The following is a 17,188-nucleotide window of genomic DNA, read 5'->3' as shown; positions in this document are numbered from 1 at the left end:
GTGACACTCTAGAGATGAACTCTTCTCCAGGCTTCGTGACTGTGGTACTCTTGATGCTTGGTAAGTAAAATGCCTCTTAGTATTTGGATTGTTTCATCTATTGTGACAGCAAAACCTATAACTATAATTTTATCCAGGAGATTTATGCCCAAGATAACACAGGTCTCTTTTCTTTTTCCCCAGGACGAACCCATGGAGACTCAGTGACCCAGATGGAAGGCCCAGTGACCCTCTTCGAAGGGGAGCCCCTGACTATAAACTGTACTTATTCAACAGCAGTGTCCCCCAATCTTTTCTGGTATGTCCAGTATCCCGGAGAAGGTCCACAGCTCCTCCTGAAAGCCTTGAGGGACAAGGAGAAGGGAAGTCACAAAGGTTTTGAAGCCACCCTACAAAGCAAATCCAAATCCTTCCACTTGGAGAAATCCTCAGTGCAAGTGTCAGATTCGGCTGTGTACTACTGTGCCCTGATGGACACAGTGACAGGGACTGCAGGGGGAGCTGAGCGCAAACTCTGAGCAGAACAGGGCCTGGGATGCTGAGCATCTCTGACTGATCCACTCTGGTTCCAGCACTCTGTATGGTGGTTTGCCCCTCAGTGTCTGCTTGATACACAAGTCATACAAATGGCTAGAGCATGGGAACCAGAAGGAACATTCCCCAAACCCAGCTGTTCATTAGTGCAATGAGAAATTCCAGTAGTTCCTCCGTCAGGACCTAAGTAATTTCAAGGTGAAACCACATAACATTGAAGTGGTGTCTTGCTCACCCTGCAGTGAAAGTCCAGCCCCACAAGCTGCTGAGGCCCCCCTGGTGGGTATTGCTGTGTCCAATGACACACTGAGAGAGCCAGGGTGTGCCCGAGAAGGTGGTGTCCGTCCCATGTCTTCCTGACAGAGGATGGGCAGGAGAGGTGATGGGAGAGCTGCAGCCCCAAACCAGGTTTGAACAGAGAAAGAAGGGGAGGGAAGACAGGAGGGGAACATATGGAAGTGAGCAATGAAAAGAGAGACAAGGAACCTCAGTCCAGGTTTCTTTTCTAGACAGTAGACACAGGCTGATATTCAAAATGAAGGGAGGGGGCAAAAACATAATTGAGGAAATGACTCCTGTCCAGACCGGTTAGGTAGATCATTTGGCTTTCAAACAGTAATAAGTGAGATGATTTTCAGTGCCCAGGAATTACAGTGAGAGAAAATGCTTTTGGTCTGATTTTTCTTTTTCTTTTGAAGTTTATTGACTTATTTTGAGAGAGAGAGAGAGAGAGAGAGAGAGAGAGAGAGAGAGAGAGATGGAAGGGCAGAGACCAGACAGAGGGAAAGAGAAAATCCCAAACAGCCTCCATGCTGTCAGCACAGAGCCCAACGAGGGGCTGAAGTCATGAACTGTGAGATCATGACCTGAGATGAAATCAAGAGTCAAAGGCTTAACTGATGAAACCACCCAGGCGTCCCCAGAGACGGTTTATCACAAAATAGTTTCGGAAATAGTATGAATGCAAGCCTTTTTTAAGTTTTGAACTTTTTAAAGTTTATTTATTGAGAGAGAGAGAGACAGAGAGAGAATGTGTGTGAGCAGGTTGGGGCAGACAGAGGGAATTCCAGTGAGAATCCCAAGCAGAGAATCCCAAGCAGGCTTCACTCTGCCAGCACAGAGTCCGACTCAGGGCTCCATCCCGCAAACTGTGATATCATGACCTGAGCCATGATCAGGAGCCAGACACTTAACCAAGTCAACCACCCAGATGCCCCTGCTGTCCCTTTCTAATAGCATGTATGAAAGGGTTAAGAAAAGTTAGGAAAGTAAGAAACCTCATTTGCTTCATAGTATTTGGAAACTGTTGATCTACAGTAAAAACATATTGACTGACACTGACTACATCATTTTTTGAAGCTTTTTTTAAAAGTTATTAAAAATCTATTAATTCAGAGGGAGCCAAGATGGTGGAACAGCATGGAAGTTTTTTGTGTGTCTCACATCCACGAAATACAGCCAGAGCAACGTTAAACCATCCTACACACCTAGAAAACTGATCTGAGGATTAACACAACAATCTGCACAAGGTGAACCACAGAATTCAGCAGGTACGTGGCGCGTAGAGGTGAACTCGGGGAGAGAGAAGCTGGCGGTGGACAGGTTGTTGCCTTTGCAGGTGGAGAGAGGACGGAGACTAGGGGGAGGGGGAGAATACGGGAAAAGCACCCGTCCCCAAAAACAGGTGGAGAGAATGTGGAAAATTGGAAACAGCCACAGGAACTAAATTAAAAAGGGAGAAAGGAGAAAGGAGAGGGTTTAACAATTCCATTAAGACTGTAAACAAGGGGAGCGCAAAGGCTGCAACCCCGCATCTCCATACCTGGCGGTGCTCTGGTGGGAAGGGCGAATCCCCAGGAACAGAGTGGGGTCCGGGAGGTTCTTGCGGGCCACATGGGGAAAAGCGGTTCCACTGCTGGAAAGACGTTTGGTAGAGGCGGTTGAAGCCACCTGGTCCCAGCAGACCCCAGAAAACGGCCACATTCACTGGTGCTGGAACAAGGTCGTTAAGGATGAAGCCTGGTGCCAGATGTGTGTTGCGATTTTCAGTGGTCCCTGAAAAGCTGCTGCTACACTATCTCGCGAACTTTTTCTGGGGCGGGCTGGCACCTGGCCCAGTCTTGGGGCACTGGCAGCAGCAGGGTCCAGCAAGCATTCCTGGGTGCATCCGACATTTGGACATTGCTCGGTGAGACTCTCCCACAGAGGGGCGGAACTGGTCAAAGCCACAGTCCTTCAGAAGTAAGGGGCCGGGTAAAACAGCCGCATCTGAGACAAAACTCGGGAAAGAGGTACCGCCTGGGGCCTGGTCACGGAGAGTGGAAAAGCCAGGAGTGGAGGAAAGCTAAAGACAGAGGATGGGTGCGCGATTGCTGATTGGAGAGAACGGAGGTCCCATACTAGAGAGTGGATAGTAGGGTGACTCCATTTTCACTGTTCCTGCGCATGCGCGTACGCACCTACGAGCGCTGCAACAATCCATACCAGTAGGCTAGTGGCGCCATCTAGTGGAGAACGGAGCTGTTACACTGAGCACCGCCCAACTGGGCCAACCTCGCTCTTCAAACACAAGTCTTACCGCCTACTGAGTTTATGGACCTTTAATAAAGCTATATTGTCTGACTTCTAGGGGAAAAGGAAACAATTTCAGTCCTATTTCAATCTGTAGGCAGGTCAATCTATTCAATTTTTTTTCTTTCTTTTTCTCTTTCACACTATTCTTTTTCTTGAATACAGAAAGAGAAAAAATTCATTTTTATTTTTGATTTTTATTAAAAATATTTTTCTTAAAATTTTTATTATATTTTTTACTTTTGTGTAAATTTTTTCAAATTCTTACTTCCATCATTCTATTTTAGTCTACTTTAGTGTATTCATCTTTTCAAATTTTCAAACAAATTTCTTGTTTTCTTTTTTCTTTTTTCTCTTTTTCATTTCTTTCCTTTTTTGTGAATGCAGAAAGTGAAAAACTTCATTTTTACTTTGAATTTATATTAAAAATATTTTTCTTTAAAATTTTTTTACTATATTCTTTGCTTTTATGTAAATTTTTCAAGTTCTATTTTACTTCCATCATGTTATTTTAGTCTACTACAGTGTATTCACTTTTTCAAATTTTCAAATGATTTCTTTTTTTCTCTCTTTTTCATTTCTTTTCTTTTTCTTGAATACAGAAAGAGAAAAATAATTCATTTTTATTTTTAATTTTTATTAGAAATATTTATCTTTAATTTTTTTCCTACTATATTCTTTACTTTTGTGTAAATTTTTTCAAAGTCTATTTTACTTCCATCATCTCATTTTAGTCTACTTCAGTGTATTCATTTTTTTCAAATTCTCAAACGATTTCCTTTTTTTTCTTACCTCGCTTTTTTTTCTCTAATCTGTCAAACCACTTTCAACACCCAGACCAAAACACACCTAGGATCTAGCATCATTTATTCGATTTTTGTGTGTGTGTGATTTTAATTTTTAATTTTAATATTTATTTAATTTTATTTTTTTAATCTTAATTTTTCTACCTCATTAATTCCTTTTCTCCCTTCAAAATGATGACACGAAGGAATTCACCCCAAAAGAAAGAGCATGAAGAAACGACAGCCAGGGATTTAACCAACAGATACAACAAGATGTCTGAAACAGAATTTAGAATCACAGTAATAAGAATACTAGCTGGAGTCGAAAATAGATTAGAATCCCTTTCTGTAGAGATAAAAGAAGTAAAAAATAGCCAGAATGAAATTAAAAATGTTATAACTGAACCGCAATCATGGATGGATGTAGCAGTGCAAGGATGGATGAGGCAGAACAGAAAATCAGTGATATAGAGGACAAACTTATAGAGAATGATGAAGCAGAGAAAAAGAGGGAGATGAAGGCAAAAGAGCACGATTTAAGAATTAGAGAAATCAGGGACTCATTAAAAAGGAACAACATCACAATCATAGGGGTCCCAGAGGAGGAAGAGAGAGAAATACGGGTAGAAGGGTTATGTGAGCAAATTATAGCAGAAAACTTTCCTAACCTGGGAAAAGACAGAGACATCAAAATCCAGGAAGCACAGAGGACTCCCATTAGATTCAACAAAAACCGACCACCAACAAAGCATATCATAGTCGAATTCACAAAATACTCAGGCAAGGAGAGAATCATGAAAGCAGAAAGGGAAAAGAAGTCCCTAACCTACAAGGGAAGACAGATCATGTTTGCAGCAGACCTATCCACAGAAACCTGGCAGGCCAGAAAGGAGTGGCAGGATATATTCAGTGTGCTGAATCAGAAAAATATGCAGCCAAGAATTCTTTATCCAGCAAGGCTGTCAATCAAAATAGAAGGAGAGATAAAAAGTTTCCCTGACAAACAAAAATTAAAGGAGTTGTGACCCCTAAACCAGCCCTACAAGAAATATTAAAAGGGGCTCTCTGAGGGGACAAAAGATGAAAAGTTATATATATAAATAAATAAATACCAAAAGCAACAAAAGATTAGAAAGGACCAGAGAACACCACCAGAAACTCCAACTCTACAAGCATCATAATGGCAATAAATTCATATCTTTCGGTACTCACTCTAAACGTCAATGAACTCAATGCTCCAATCAAAAGACCTAGGGTAACAGAATGGATAAGAAAACAAGACCCATCGATATGCTGTTTACAAGAGACCCACTTGAGACCTAAAGACACCTACAGATTGAAAATAAGGGGATGGAGAACCATCTATCATGCTAATGGTCAACAAAAGAAAGCCGGAGTAGCCACAATTATATCAGACAATCTAGACTTTAAAATAAAGACTGTATCAAGAGATGCAGAAGGGCATTATATCATGATCAAGGGGTCTATTCACCAAGAAGACCTAACGATTGTAAACATTTATGCACCAAATGTAAAAGCACCCAAATATATAAATCGATTAACCACAAACATAAGAAACTCATCGATAGTAGTACCATAATAGTAGGAGACTTCAACACCCCACTCACAGCAATGGCCAGATCTCTAATCAAAAAATCAACAAGGAAACAATGGCTTTGAATGACACATTGGACCAGATGGACTTAACAGATATATTCAGAACATTTCATCCTGAAGCAGCAGAATTTACATTCTTCTCCAGTGCACATGGAGTGTTCTCCAGATTAGACCATATACTGGGACACAAATCTGCCCTAAGTAAGTACAAAAAGATCAAGATCATACGTACATATTTTCAGACCACAATGCTATGAAACTCAAAATCAACCACAAGAAAAAATTTGGAAAAGAAAAAATACTTGGAGACTGAAGAACATCCTATGAAAGAATGAATGCGTGGGGCCCTGGGTGGCTCAGTCAGTTAAGCGTCCGACTTCAGCTCAGGTCACAATCTCACGGTCCATGAGTTTGAGCCCTGCGTCGGGCTCTGGGCTGATGGCTCTGAGCCTGGAGCCTGCTTCCGATTCTGTGTCTCCCTATCTTTCTGCCCTTCCCCCATTCGTGCTCTGTCTCTCTCTGTCTCAAAAATAAGTAAACGTTAAAAAAATTTTTTTAAATAAAAAAAGTATGAAGGCACTAACCAAGCAGTTAAAGAGGAAATTAAAAAGCATATGGAAGTCAATGAAAATGATAACACCACAACTCAAAACCTATGGGATGCAGCAAAGGCAGTCATAAGAGAAAAGTACACAGCAATCCAGGCCTTCCTAAAGAAGGAAGAAAGATCTCAGATACACAACCTAACCTTACACCTTAAGGAGCTGGAAAAAGAACAGCAAGTAAAACCCAAAACCAGCAGAAGACAGGAAATAATAAAGATTAGAGCAGAAATTAATGCTATTGAAACCAAAAAACAAAACAAAAAACAAAAAACAAAACAAAACAAAAAAAACCCAGTAGAACAGATCAATGAAACCAGAAGCTGGTTCTTGGAAAGAATTAACAAAATTGATAAACCACTAGCCAGTTTGGTCAAGAAGAAAAAGGAAAGGACCCCCCCCAAAAAATACAATCAGGAATGAAAGAGGAGAGATCACAACCAACACAACAGAAATAAAAACAATAAGAAGAGAATATTATGAGCAATTATATGCCAATAAAATGGGCAATCTGGAAGACATGGACAAATTCCTAGAAACGTATACACTACCAAAACTGAAAGAGGAAGAAATAGAAAATTTGAACAGACCCATAACCAGTAAGGAAATCAAATTAGTCATCAAAAGTCTGCCAAAAAACAAGAGTCCAGGGCCAGATGGCTTTCCAGGGGAATTCTACCAAACATTTAAGGAGGAGTTAACACCTATTCTCTTGAAACTGTTCCAAAAAATAGAAATGGAAGGAAAACTTCCAAACTCTTTCTATGAAGCCAGCGTTACCCTGATTCCCAAAGCAGACAGAGACACCACTAAAAGGGAGAACTATAGACCAATTTCCCTGATGAACATGGATGCAAAAATCCTCAACAAGATATTAGCCAACCGGATCCAACAATACATTAAAAAAATTATTCACCACGACCAAGCAGGATTTATACTTGGGATGCAGGCAGGGGTGGTTCAATATCCAGAAAATAACTAACGTGATTCATCACATCAATAAAAGAAAGGACAGGAACCATATGATCTTCTCAATAGATGCAGAGAAAGCATTCGACAAAATATAGCATCCTTTCTTGTTAAAAACCCTCAAGACAGTAGGGATAGAAGGATCATACCTCGAGATCATAAAAGCCATATATGAACGACCCAACGCTAATATCATCCTCAATGGGGAAAAACAGAGCTTTCCCCCCAAGGTCAGGAACAAGACAGGGATGTCCACTCTTGCCACTGTTATTCAACATAGCATTGGAAGTCTTAGCCTCTGCAATCAGACAACACAAAGAAATAAAAGGCATCCAAATCGGCCAGAAGGAGGTCAAACTGTCACTCTTTGCAGATGACATGACATGCTACATGGAAAACCCTAAAGTTTCCAGCAGAAAACTGCTAGAACTGATTCATGAATTCAGCAAAGTTGCAGGGTATAAAAGCAATGCAAAGAAATTGGTTGCTTTTCTATCCACCAACAAGCAACAGAAAGAGAAATCAAGGAATCGATCCCATTTACAGTTGCACAAAAAAACCATAAAATACCTAGGAATAAATCTAACCAAAGAGGTGAAATATCTATACACTGAAAACTATAGAAAGCTGATGAAAGAAATTGAAGAAGACACCAAAAAAGGAAAAAGATTCCATGCTCCTGGATAAGAAGAACAAATATTGTTAAAATGTCGATACTACCCAAAGCAAACTGAATTGATATTCAGCACAACCCCTATCAAAATAACACCAGCATTCTTCACAGAGCTAGAACAAATAATCCTAAAATTTGTATGGAACCAGAAAAGACCCTGAATAGCCAAAGCAATCTTGAAAAAGAAAACCAAAGCCAGAGGCATTACAATCCCAGACTTCAAGCTATGCTACAAAGTTGTAATCATCAAGACAGTATGATTCTGGCACAAGAACAGACACTCAGATCAATAGAACAGAATTGAGAATCCAGAAATGGACCCACAAACGTATGGGCAACTAATCTTTGACAAAGCAGGAAAGAATATCCAATGGAATAAATACAGTCTCTTCAGCATGTGGTGCTGGGAAAACAGGACAGCGACATGCAGAAGAATGAACCTGGACCACTTTCTTACACCATACCCATAAACTCAAAGTGGATGAAAGACCTCAATGTAAGACAGGAAGCCATCAAAATCCTCAAGGAGAAAGCAGGCAAAAACCTCTTTGATCTTGCCCGCAGCAACTTCTTACTCAACATGTCTCCGGAGGCAAGGGAAACAAAAGCAAAAATGAACTACTGGAACCTCATCAAAATAAAAAGCTTCTGCACAGTGAAGGAAACAATCAGCAAAACTAAAAGGCAAGCGACAGAATGGGGGAAGATATTTGCAAACGACATATCAGATAAAGGGTTAGTATCCAAAATCTATAAAGAACTGATCAAACTCAACACCCAAAAACCAAATAATCCCGTGAAGAAATGGGCAAAAGACACGAATAGACACTTCTCCAAAGAAGACATCCATATGGCCAACTGACACATGAGAAAATGCTCCACATCACTCATCACCAGGGAAATACAAATCAAAACCACAATGAGATACCACCTTACACCTGTCAGAATGGCTAACATCAACAACTCAGGCAACAACAGATGTTGGCGAGGATACGGAGAAAGAGGATCTCTTTTGCATTGTTGGTGGGAATGCAAGCTACTGCAGCCAGTCTGGAAAACAGTATGGAGGTTCCTCAAAAAACTAAAAATAGAACTACCCTATGACCCAGCAATTAAACTACTAGGCATTTATCCACAGGATACAGGTGTGCTATTTCGAAAGGACACATGCACCCCCATGTTTATAGCAGCACTATCGACAATAGCCAAAGTGTGGAAAGAGCCCAAATGTCCATCGATGGATGAATGGCTAAAGAAGATGTGGTATATATATACAACGGAGTATTACTCGGTAATCAAAAAGAATGAAATCTTGCCATTTGCAACTACGTGGATGGACCTGGAGAGTATTATGCTAAGTGAAATTAGTCAGAGAAAGACAAAATTCATATGAGGACATTAAGAGACAAAACAGATGAACATAAGGGAAGGGAAACAAAAATAACATGAAAACAGGGAGGGGGACAAAGCAGAAGAGACTCATAAATATGGAGAACAAACTGAGGGTTGCTGGAGGTGTTGAGGGAGGGGGGATGAGCTAAATGGGTAAGGGGCACTAAGGAATCTACTCCTGAAATCATGGTTGCACTATCTTCTAACTAATTTGGATGTAAATTAAAAGAAAAAAATAAAACAAGTTAATAAAAACAAAATCTATTAATTCAGAATCTGGCTAAGAGTGTCCAAAAGATTTATCCTGGATATGGACACTTCTTGAATGACAGAAGCATGATCATTTGATTCCTTCATTGAGAAATGTATTAGAGTTGAATAATAGGAGGAGAAATTGTTGTTGTTTTTAACTCAGACACAGGTTTATCTGACACCGAAATCCATTCTCTTGACCACTTTTCACTATGGACTTCTTGGAGACATATTTTTTTTCTTTTTAAAGCTAATCCAAGTTAGTTAACAAATAGTGTAATAATAATTTCATGACTAGAATTTAGTGATTCATCACTTACATAAAACACCCATTGTTCATCCCAACATGTGCCCTCCTTACTACCCCTTACCCCTTTAGCCCCCCACCCCAAACCCCACCAGCAACCCTCAGTTTGTTCTCTGTATTTAAATCTTTTATGGTTTATATCCCTCTCTGTTTTTATATTATTTTTGCTTCCCTTCCCCTATGCTCATCTGTTTTGTATTTTAAATTCCACATAATAGTGATACCGTATGATATTTGTCTTTCTCTGACAGACTCATTTTGCTTAGCATAATACACTCTAGTTCCATCCACATTGTTGCAAACCACATGATTTCCTTCTTTTTTATCACTGAGTAATATTTCCTTGTATATATATATACCACATCTTCTTTATCCATTCATCTATCGATGGACATTTGGGCTCTTTCCATACTTTGGCAATTGTCAATATTGCTGTTATAAATATTGGGGTGCATGTGCCCCTTTGAGTCAGTCTTCCTGTATCCAATACTACTACTAAGTATTTGATAAATACCTAGTAGTGCAATTGCTGGGTCATAGGGTAGTTCTATTTTTAATTTTTTGAGGAACCTCCATACTGTTTTCCAGAGTGGCCACACCAGTTTGCATTCTATTCTGTGCTTCTTGAACAGAGCTGAGCTGTCAAAACTACAGTGAAGAGAAGAGACCTCAATGACAGGATCTATTGTCTGAGGGCTTTAGTCTAAACTCTTCAGGAAAGAGTCATTAGATCTTTCTGCTTTTGTCCCCACCAAAGGGCCATGAACAGATACTGATAGAGAAGAGATATACTGACATAACAAAAGGTAGACTGAAAGAGCCATAGTGGTTAGTCTAAACACTTTGTATTCTTATCATATGATGTATTTCTATGTTAGATGATAGAACATAGCGTGAACATACATGATTCTTAATCTTATGCTGTTTTCATAATCCATCACAGGTAGTATTTTTAAGTGAGTGCCATCCACCCACTTTCATCACAGACACCATGAATGAACATATCATAGTTAAACCATCAAGCCTCATTTCAGTGTTAAATTTTACAAGTTCTTTTTCAGATGGAATTGTTTCCAAGTTAAGAGTTGCTTAATGCGAAAGGATGTTTGGGCAGTGAGACTCTCAGCTGGTACAGGGAGAAGTGTGACGTGACCCACACAACGTGCTACCCCAGGAAACCCCTGTTTCCTGTTCTGGGGTGGCAGCAGCACATACTCAGCCATCCTTCCCTCACCTGGCAGGCTCCCCTCACAGTGCCCAGCCCTGAAATTGAAGTAGACAGTTCCCATCTAAGTGGAAGAACTCAAACATATTGCTGTCCAGCCTTCTGAAGGTAGCTGGGTAGTGACTGACCCTTTGGAAATGTGCTTCCTCTATGATCTTAAAATACTGAGATAGGCAGTGTCTTGTGGGTACTGTGGGAAGGAGGAAAGGTAATGTGTAAAACAGAATTTCTTTGTGCCACATCACCTACTCTGATTCCATGTTTTTTTCCTTCGGGATTCAGTATTTCCCAGAAGGCAACTCAAGTCCAACCCGCAATGTTACTGCAGAAGGTGGCTGTCATCCTGGAATGCACATATGACCCCAGTGATCTAAGTTATAGTCTATTGTGGTACAAGCAGTCCAGCGGCGGGCAGATGACTTTCCTTGTTTGTCAGGATTCTTAGGGTCAACAGAATGCCACTGAAGTTTGCTTGTCATTGAATTTGCAAAGACAGGAAATCCTGTATCTTGTCATCTCAGCTTCATAGCTGGAGGACTCCCCAGTGTATTTCTCTGCACTGACGGTGTCTACAGTAAGAGGAGTGTTGGAGGGAGGTACCCAAACCCCAGGGCTCTTATTGATACATCCACCTGCTGTAGGCTCCAAAGCAAATTGCTGACCCACACAGGAAGTGGCTAAGGTGGTGGCAGCTCAGGTGTAGGGTTAGAGGGAAAACCTGACTCTAATAAAATAACTCTCTAGGTAAGAATTATTGTGCATCAAAAACATCCTTACCCCTGAAAATTTGTGTTGAAAGTGTTTATTGATCACTAAAATAGTCACGATAAACAATTTGCCATTTTGTAATTATATTTAGCTAGAAGAACTGGCTAAAGAAATTTGTAAACATGCGACTCAAAAATCAGCTAAAATGTGTATGAGGTGTTGGATTTTCATATCAATTTTGTTCAGTAAATACGTACTGAGTATATATTGTGTTTCGGGCATTGTTTAGAATAAGGAAGGCTGTGAAATGTCTCTGTGGTTTTCCTTTTTTGCTTTATATTATGATGTTTTGTACTATTGAATTAATTCGTTTTATTAGGTTTGTTTACTGTGAGTCAACTGTACTTACGTGCATTTCCAAGGTGCCTACTCTGTGACATGTCTGTACTGTTGTTCATCCCATCTTATTAACACTGCTAGCATCAATGTCCTCAATTTGCATTCTGGGGGTTTGCCTGCTTCCCAACAGTCTTATCCACAAGGTCAGTAGTTAGTGGCTTTTGGGGGACCCTGTGAAGTGGCAGACTGTGAATTATCCTCCTTGTTGGGTTCCTGCCTTTCACTTCAACACTCCTTCAAAAGCATTTTTTTTTTGCCAACATGTGGCTCAGTTTGCACACTTCTGAGCCTTGCTTGTTTGATCAGTGTTTCACAATCCAAAGTCCTCATTCTCTCCATTTTCCTCCTTCCACCTCTAAACCTATTTCCCCAGTGCCTTCACATTCGAGTGGTAATGGATGACGGATGTGTAGGGTAGAAATCTTAACAAGAACCTCTTACATTTTTTTTTTCATTAAAGAATTTTACCATTGTAACATAGATTTTTACCGTTTTAACCATTTGTAAGCGTACAATTCTATGGTACTAAATACATTTTCATTATTGTTCAACCAGCACCACCATTCATTTCCACAATTCCAGAATTTTCATTGTGACGAATTGAATGTTTGTATTCATTAAACAATAGCTCTCCATTACTCTATCCTTCCAGTCCTTGGGAACTACCATTCTGCTTTCTCTTTCCATGGGTTTGGCTAGTTCAGATACCTTATACAAGTGGGATTATGCAGTATTGGTCATTTTGTGATATTTCGTTTGACATAATGTCCTCAGGGTTCATCCACCTTGCAGCCTGTGTCAGATTTTTTTTTTTCCTTGTAATGTACCGGTGTCTGTACGTGCCACATATTGTTTATCCATATGCATCTGTGGATGTTCTTTGGGATTGCTTGCGCCTTTTGGTGGAAACGTGAATTTATAAGCAGCTCAGTATTTTGGGTTTATAGCCAAATTCTTTGAATTTTTGAACATATACCAGAAGTGGGATTGCTGGATCATAAGGCGATTTTATTTGAACATTTCTGAGAAACATGTGTACTGGTTAATTGGAACAACTACACTCTAGACTGTGTTATCATAAGCAAGTTTCAAGGAACAGAGAAAGGGAGTGATCACTAGTCATGAAGGATGCTTTCGTATATTGGTGGGTCACAAAACCTTTGCTACCGTGCACTGCTTCAATCACATGTCTAATAATTGCTCTGAATGGAATGGTGAGGCCCCTACACAGGGGTCAGCTCCTGAATGCAGATTGGGTATCTATTATAACAGGTTTTCTTTCCTTTTTTGGTAAAAGAGCCAAATATGCAATCATTTAGTTCTTCTTTATCAGTTCCACTTGCATCAATAAAGAACCTGTTAAAGAATGTCTTAAAATATTTGAAAGGCGTAGGAAGAAGTCATTTTGCCACCCTTTCGTGTTTCTCTCAAATTTTCTGTGACAGCGATCTATAGTGGCAAAAACAGGGAACAGGTTTTTGCTGTCAACGAGCACTGTGTTCAAAACTGTTAGCTCAGCCATGAACTTTGGTACTTTTGAGCCTCGTTTCATTGTTTGTAAAACAGGAGAGTGATATCTTCTTTAATATTTTGTTGTGACAATTTATCAATAATATATCCAAGATGATTGACAAGTAGCAGATGACCAATTTATGAGGGTAATCTCAACAGGTACAGATAAAGCATTTTTATAAAATCCGTATCAATTGCTGATTAAACCCCACAGCAAATTAGAAAGCAAAGGGAATTTTATCAACCTAAAAAAGGGGCTCTACAAAAAACCTACATCAAATGTCAGACTTGATGGTGAAAACCTAAATGCTTTCTCTTTAGTTTCAGAAGTAGAGGAAGAAGTTTGGCTCTCACCACTTGTATTTAATATTGAACTAGAAGTTCTAGCCAATTTAATAAGGAACATGGAAGAAGCAAAAGACATACAGTTTGGAAAGGAAGAAGTGAATTTATCTTTATTAGAATAATCATCTGAGCATAAAATGCAAGGGAATCTACAAAGAAGCTACTAGAAAAAATTGGTTTAACAAAGCCAAATATACACCTACCATATAATCCAGCTATTCTACTCCCTGTTATTGACCCACGAGAAATGAAAACATATGTCAATAAGAAATCATATACACAGGGCACCTGGGTGGCTCAGCCGGTTGAGTGTCTGACTCTTGATTTCCGCTCAGGTCATTATCAGTTGTGATATGGAGCCCTGTGCTGGGCTCAGCATGCTGAGTGTGGAGCCTGCTTGGGATTCTCTCTCTCTGCCTCTTTATGCTCCACACCACTGTGTTTTCATTCTCTCACTCTCTCTAAAAATAAATTAAAATAAAACATTAAAAAATCATATACACAAAGGTTCATAGCAGCTTTATTTGTAACAGCTTCCCTGGAACTAATCTGAAGGCAGCAGGTGAATAGACAAACTGTTTCATAGGCCTATGATGGGATACTACACAGCAACAAAAAGCAAAAACCTCCTGACAGTTATAACCATGGAAGAATCTCAAAATAATTATGTGGAAGAATATTAAAATAATTGTGCTGAGAAGCAGCCAAAGGAGTACATGTGATTCCACTCATACAGTATTATGAAATATGCCAACTGATTAATGACAGAAGTGTTGCCTGGAATGCAGGAGGGAGAGGGTTGAAAGAAGGATTACAGAGACATGAGGCAAATTTTGAGGTGATGCATATGTTCATTACCTCCATTGTGGTCGTGGCTTCACAAATACACACGTATGTCAAATCCTATAGAATTGTTTTCTTTAAATTTGTACAGTTTATTTTTATGAAAATTATACATTAATAAAGCCATAAAGATGCAAATTTACTATGTATCTTCCCTCCATGTTGTGCAAGTCTTCTGTGTGACCCCAGATGCAAAATATTTCCCCTGTAGGTTTTCACTGGCCTAAAATTATGCTTTGTAAAAACTTATGGATGATGACTTTCTGAATCCATGTGGTATACTGCTTATTTTGAAACCAGCATCATCCCAACCTATCTGGCAATCTCCCTGTGTATCTGAATAGAGGTTTAATGCTGTTTGTCCCAAATTCCTTCTAGCAGAGTTTTGAGGCAGGTTCGGACAGTGTGATTCGGAAGGTGGAGGAAAAGCGAAGGCATGTGTGAACACAAAAAGTATCCAGGACTGAATTTCTTACTTCCCTCTGCATCTGGGAAACCAGTACCATGTTGTCTCTGGACTCATGAAGCTCCTTGATGTGAATCCGTGGAGAGTGGCCTCCAGGGAACAGCCTGAGCTAAGCTTCCGTCTATGTGTCTAGAGATAAATGTTTCCAGGGCTTTAGAGAAGATGTGTCCCTCTCCAGAACTTTATCTTGATAATCCTCATTCCTTACCTTTGGGAGAAAAATAGTTGACTAATGGTTATCAAGAAAATGTGATAAATGCTAATGTATAGCATCTTTGAGGCTAAAACTTGTTAATAGTATAGGATTAGTAATTGTTGCCTAATTCACATAATAGTCACCTTATACATATAAGACTCAACAAAGCAGTGAGAGAATGAGATAAGAATCTCAGATCATTCAATAGGAATTCGACAACTTCATTTATGATGTTTCTTCTGTCTAGAATTCACACTTATTAACTTTTTAATGTTTTTGAAAATGAAGAATACTTGACTAAAATATTTGACTATAAAATAGTGTGACTTTTCTTCTGAAAAGCTTTTATTAAGAAGACAGTATTCCTTACAACTGGTATTACTTTAGGACCAAGAAACACTGTATTTCAATTAAAGGCCATTTGTTCATTATTTCTGTTTAAGAAATACTTAGTGAGTGCTTAGAAAAGGACAATAAGTGTTCTAAATATTGGGGTACAGTGCCCCAAAACACAGTATCACTCAGTAATGAGTTGACTTCTTATTACTTTCTGTGTATTCAAACCCAACTGTTTTCTGGCAGTCAGTGGAGTATAGGCTGGCCCACAGTGGATACATGAAAACATAAAGTACTGTATTTAATGCTTTAGAGATTGTTATCCTCTCAGCTGCAGAAACACTCTGGGATGTTCTGTTAAAGAACTTCCACATCAGGTAGTGTCCTAAGAAGAAAGTAGACCTGAGAGATCAGGATTGCTGCTGTTCAGATTTCCAAGTGCCACCTGAAGACTGCCATGTGCCTCAAAAAGTCAGGGACAAAGACATCTTGCTGACTCTGGGAGGACTCTGGCCGCCATGCATCCCGTTTCAGTCCCCGTCCAGCAGGGGGTGCAGCTTCCTAACACAAACACCTTTCCTGAGAAACGTGGGCTTCCACTGATCATTGCTCTGTCTCTCTAATGCTTCTTCCTGCTAAGAATGAAGCACATTAGCTAGGTGACACTCTAGAGATGAACTCTTCTCCAGGCTTCGTGACTGTGGTACTCTTGATGCTTGGTAAGTAAAATGCCTCTTAGTGTTTGGATTGTTTCATCTATTGTGACAGCAAAACCTATAACTATAATTTTATCCAGGAGATTTATGCCCAAGATAACACAGGTCTCTTTTCTTTTTCCCCAGGACGAACCCATGGAGACTCAGTGACCCAGATGGAAGGCCCAGTGACCCTCTTCAAAGGGGAGCCCCTGACTATAAACTGTACTTATTCAACAGCATTGTCCCCCAATCTTTTCTGGTATGTCCAGTATCCCGGAGAAGGTCCACAGCTCCTCCTGAAAGCCTTGAGGGACAAGGAGAAGGGAAGTCACAAAGGTTTTGAAGCCACCCTACAAAGCAAATCCAAATCCTTCCACTTGGAGAAGTCCTCAGTGCAAGCATCAGATTCGGCTGTGTACTACTGTGTCCTGAGTGACACAGTGACAGGGACTGCAGGGGGAGCTGAGCGCAAACTCTGAGCAGAACAGGGCCTGGGATGCTGAGCATCTCTGACTGATCCACTCTGGTTCCAGCACTCTGTATGGTGGTTTGCCCCTCAGTGTCTGCTTGATACACAAGTCATACAAATGGCTAGAGCATGGGAACCAGAAGGAACATTCCCCAAACCCAGCTGTTCATTAGTGCAATGAGAAATTCCAGTAGTTCCTCAGTCAGGACCTAAGTAATTTCAAGGTGAAACCACATAACATTGAAGTGGTGTCTTGCTCACCCTGCAGTGAAAGTCCAGCCCCACAAGC

At 40.1% G+C, this 17,188-nt stretch overlaps 2 gene segments (V, D, J or C); both read left to right on the top strand.

Moving 5' to 3' along the window:
- The first annotated feature begins 6 nt into the window (after positions 1–6).
- LOC121026506 (T cell receptor alpha variable 9-2-like) lies at positions 7–518 on the top strand. The segment is given in 2 exon segments: positions 7–60; positions 184–518. Coding segments are annotated over 2 exon segments (381 nt in total).
- A 15,875-nt stretch (positions 519–16,393) lies between these two features.
- On the top strand, positions 16,394–16,909 carry LOC121026507 (T cell receptor alpha variable 9-2-like). The segment is given in 2 exon segments: positions 16,394–16,451; positions 16,575–16,909. Coding segments are annotated over 2 exon segments (381 nt in total).
- The last annotated feature ends 279 nt before the right edge of the window (positions 16,910–17,188 follow it).

Source organism: Herpailurus yagouaroundi, unplaced genomic scaffold (assembly GCF_014898765.1).
Source record: "Herpailurus yagouaroundi ecotype Mexico unplaced genomic scaffold, PumYag 120120, whole genome shotgun sequence".
NCBI lineage: Eukaryota > Metazoa > Chordata > Mammalia > Carnivora > Felidae > Herpailurus > Herpailurus yagouaroundi.
Note: the sequence above shows the minus strand (reverse complement) of the source record. Positions and strands in the feature narration are given on the sequence as shown.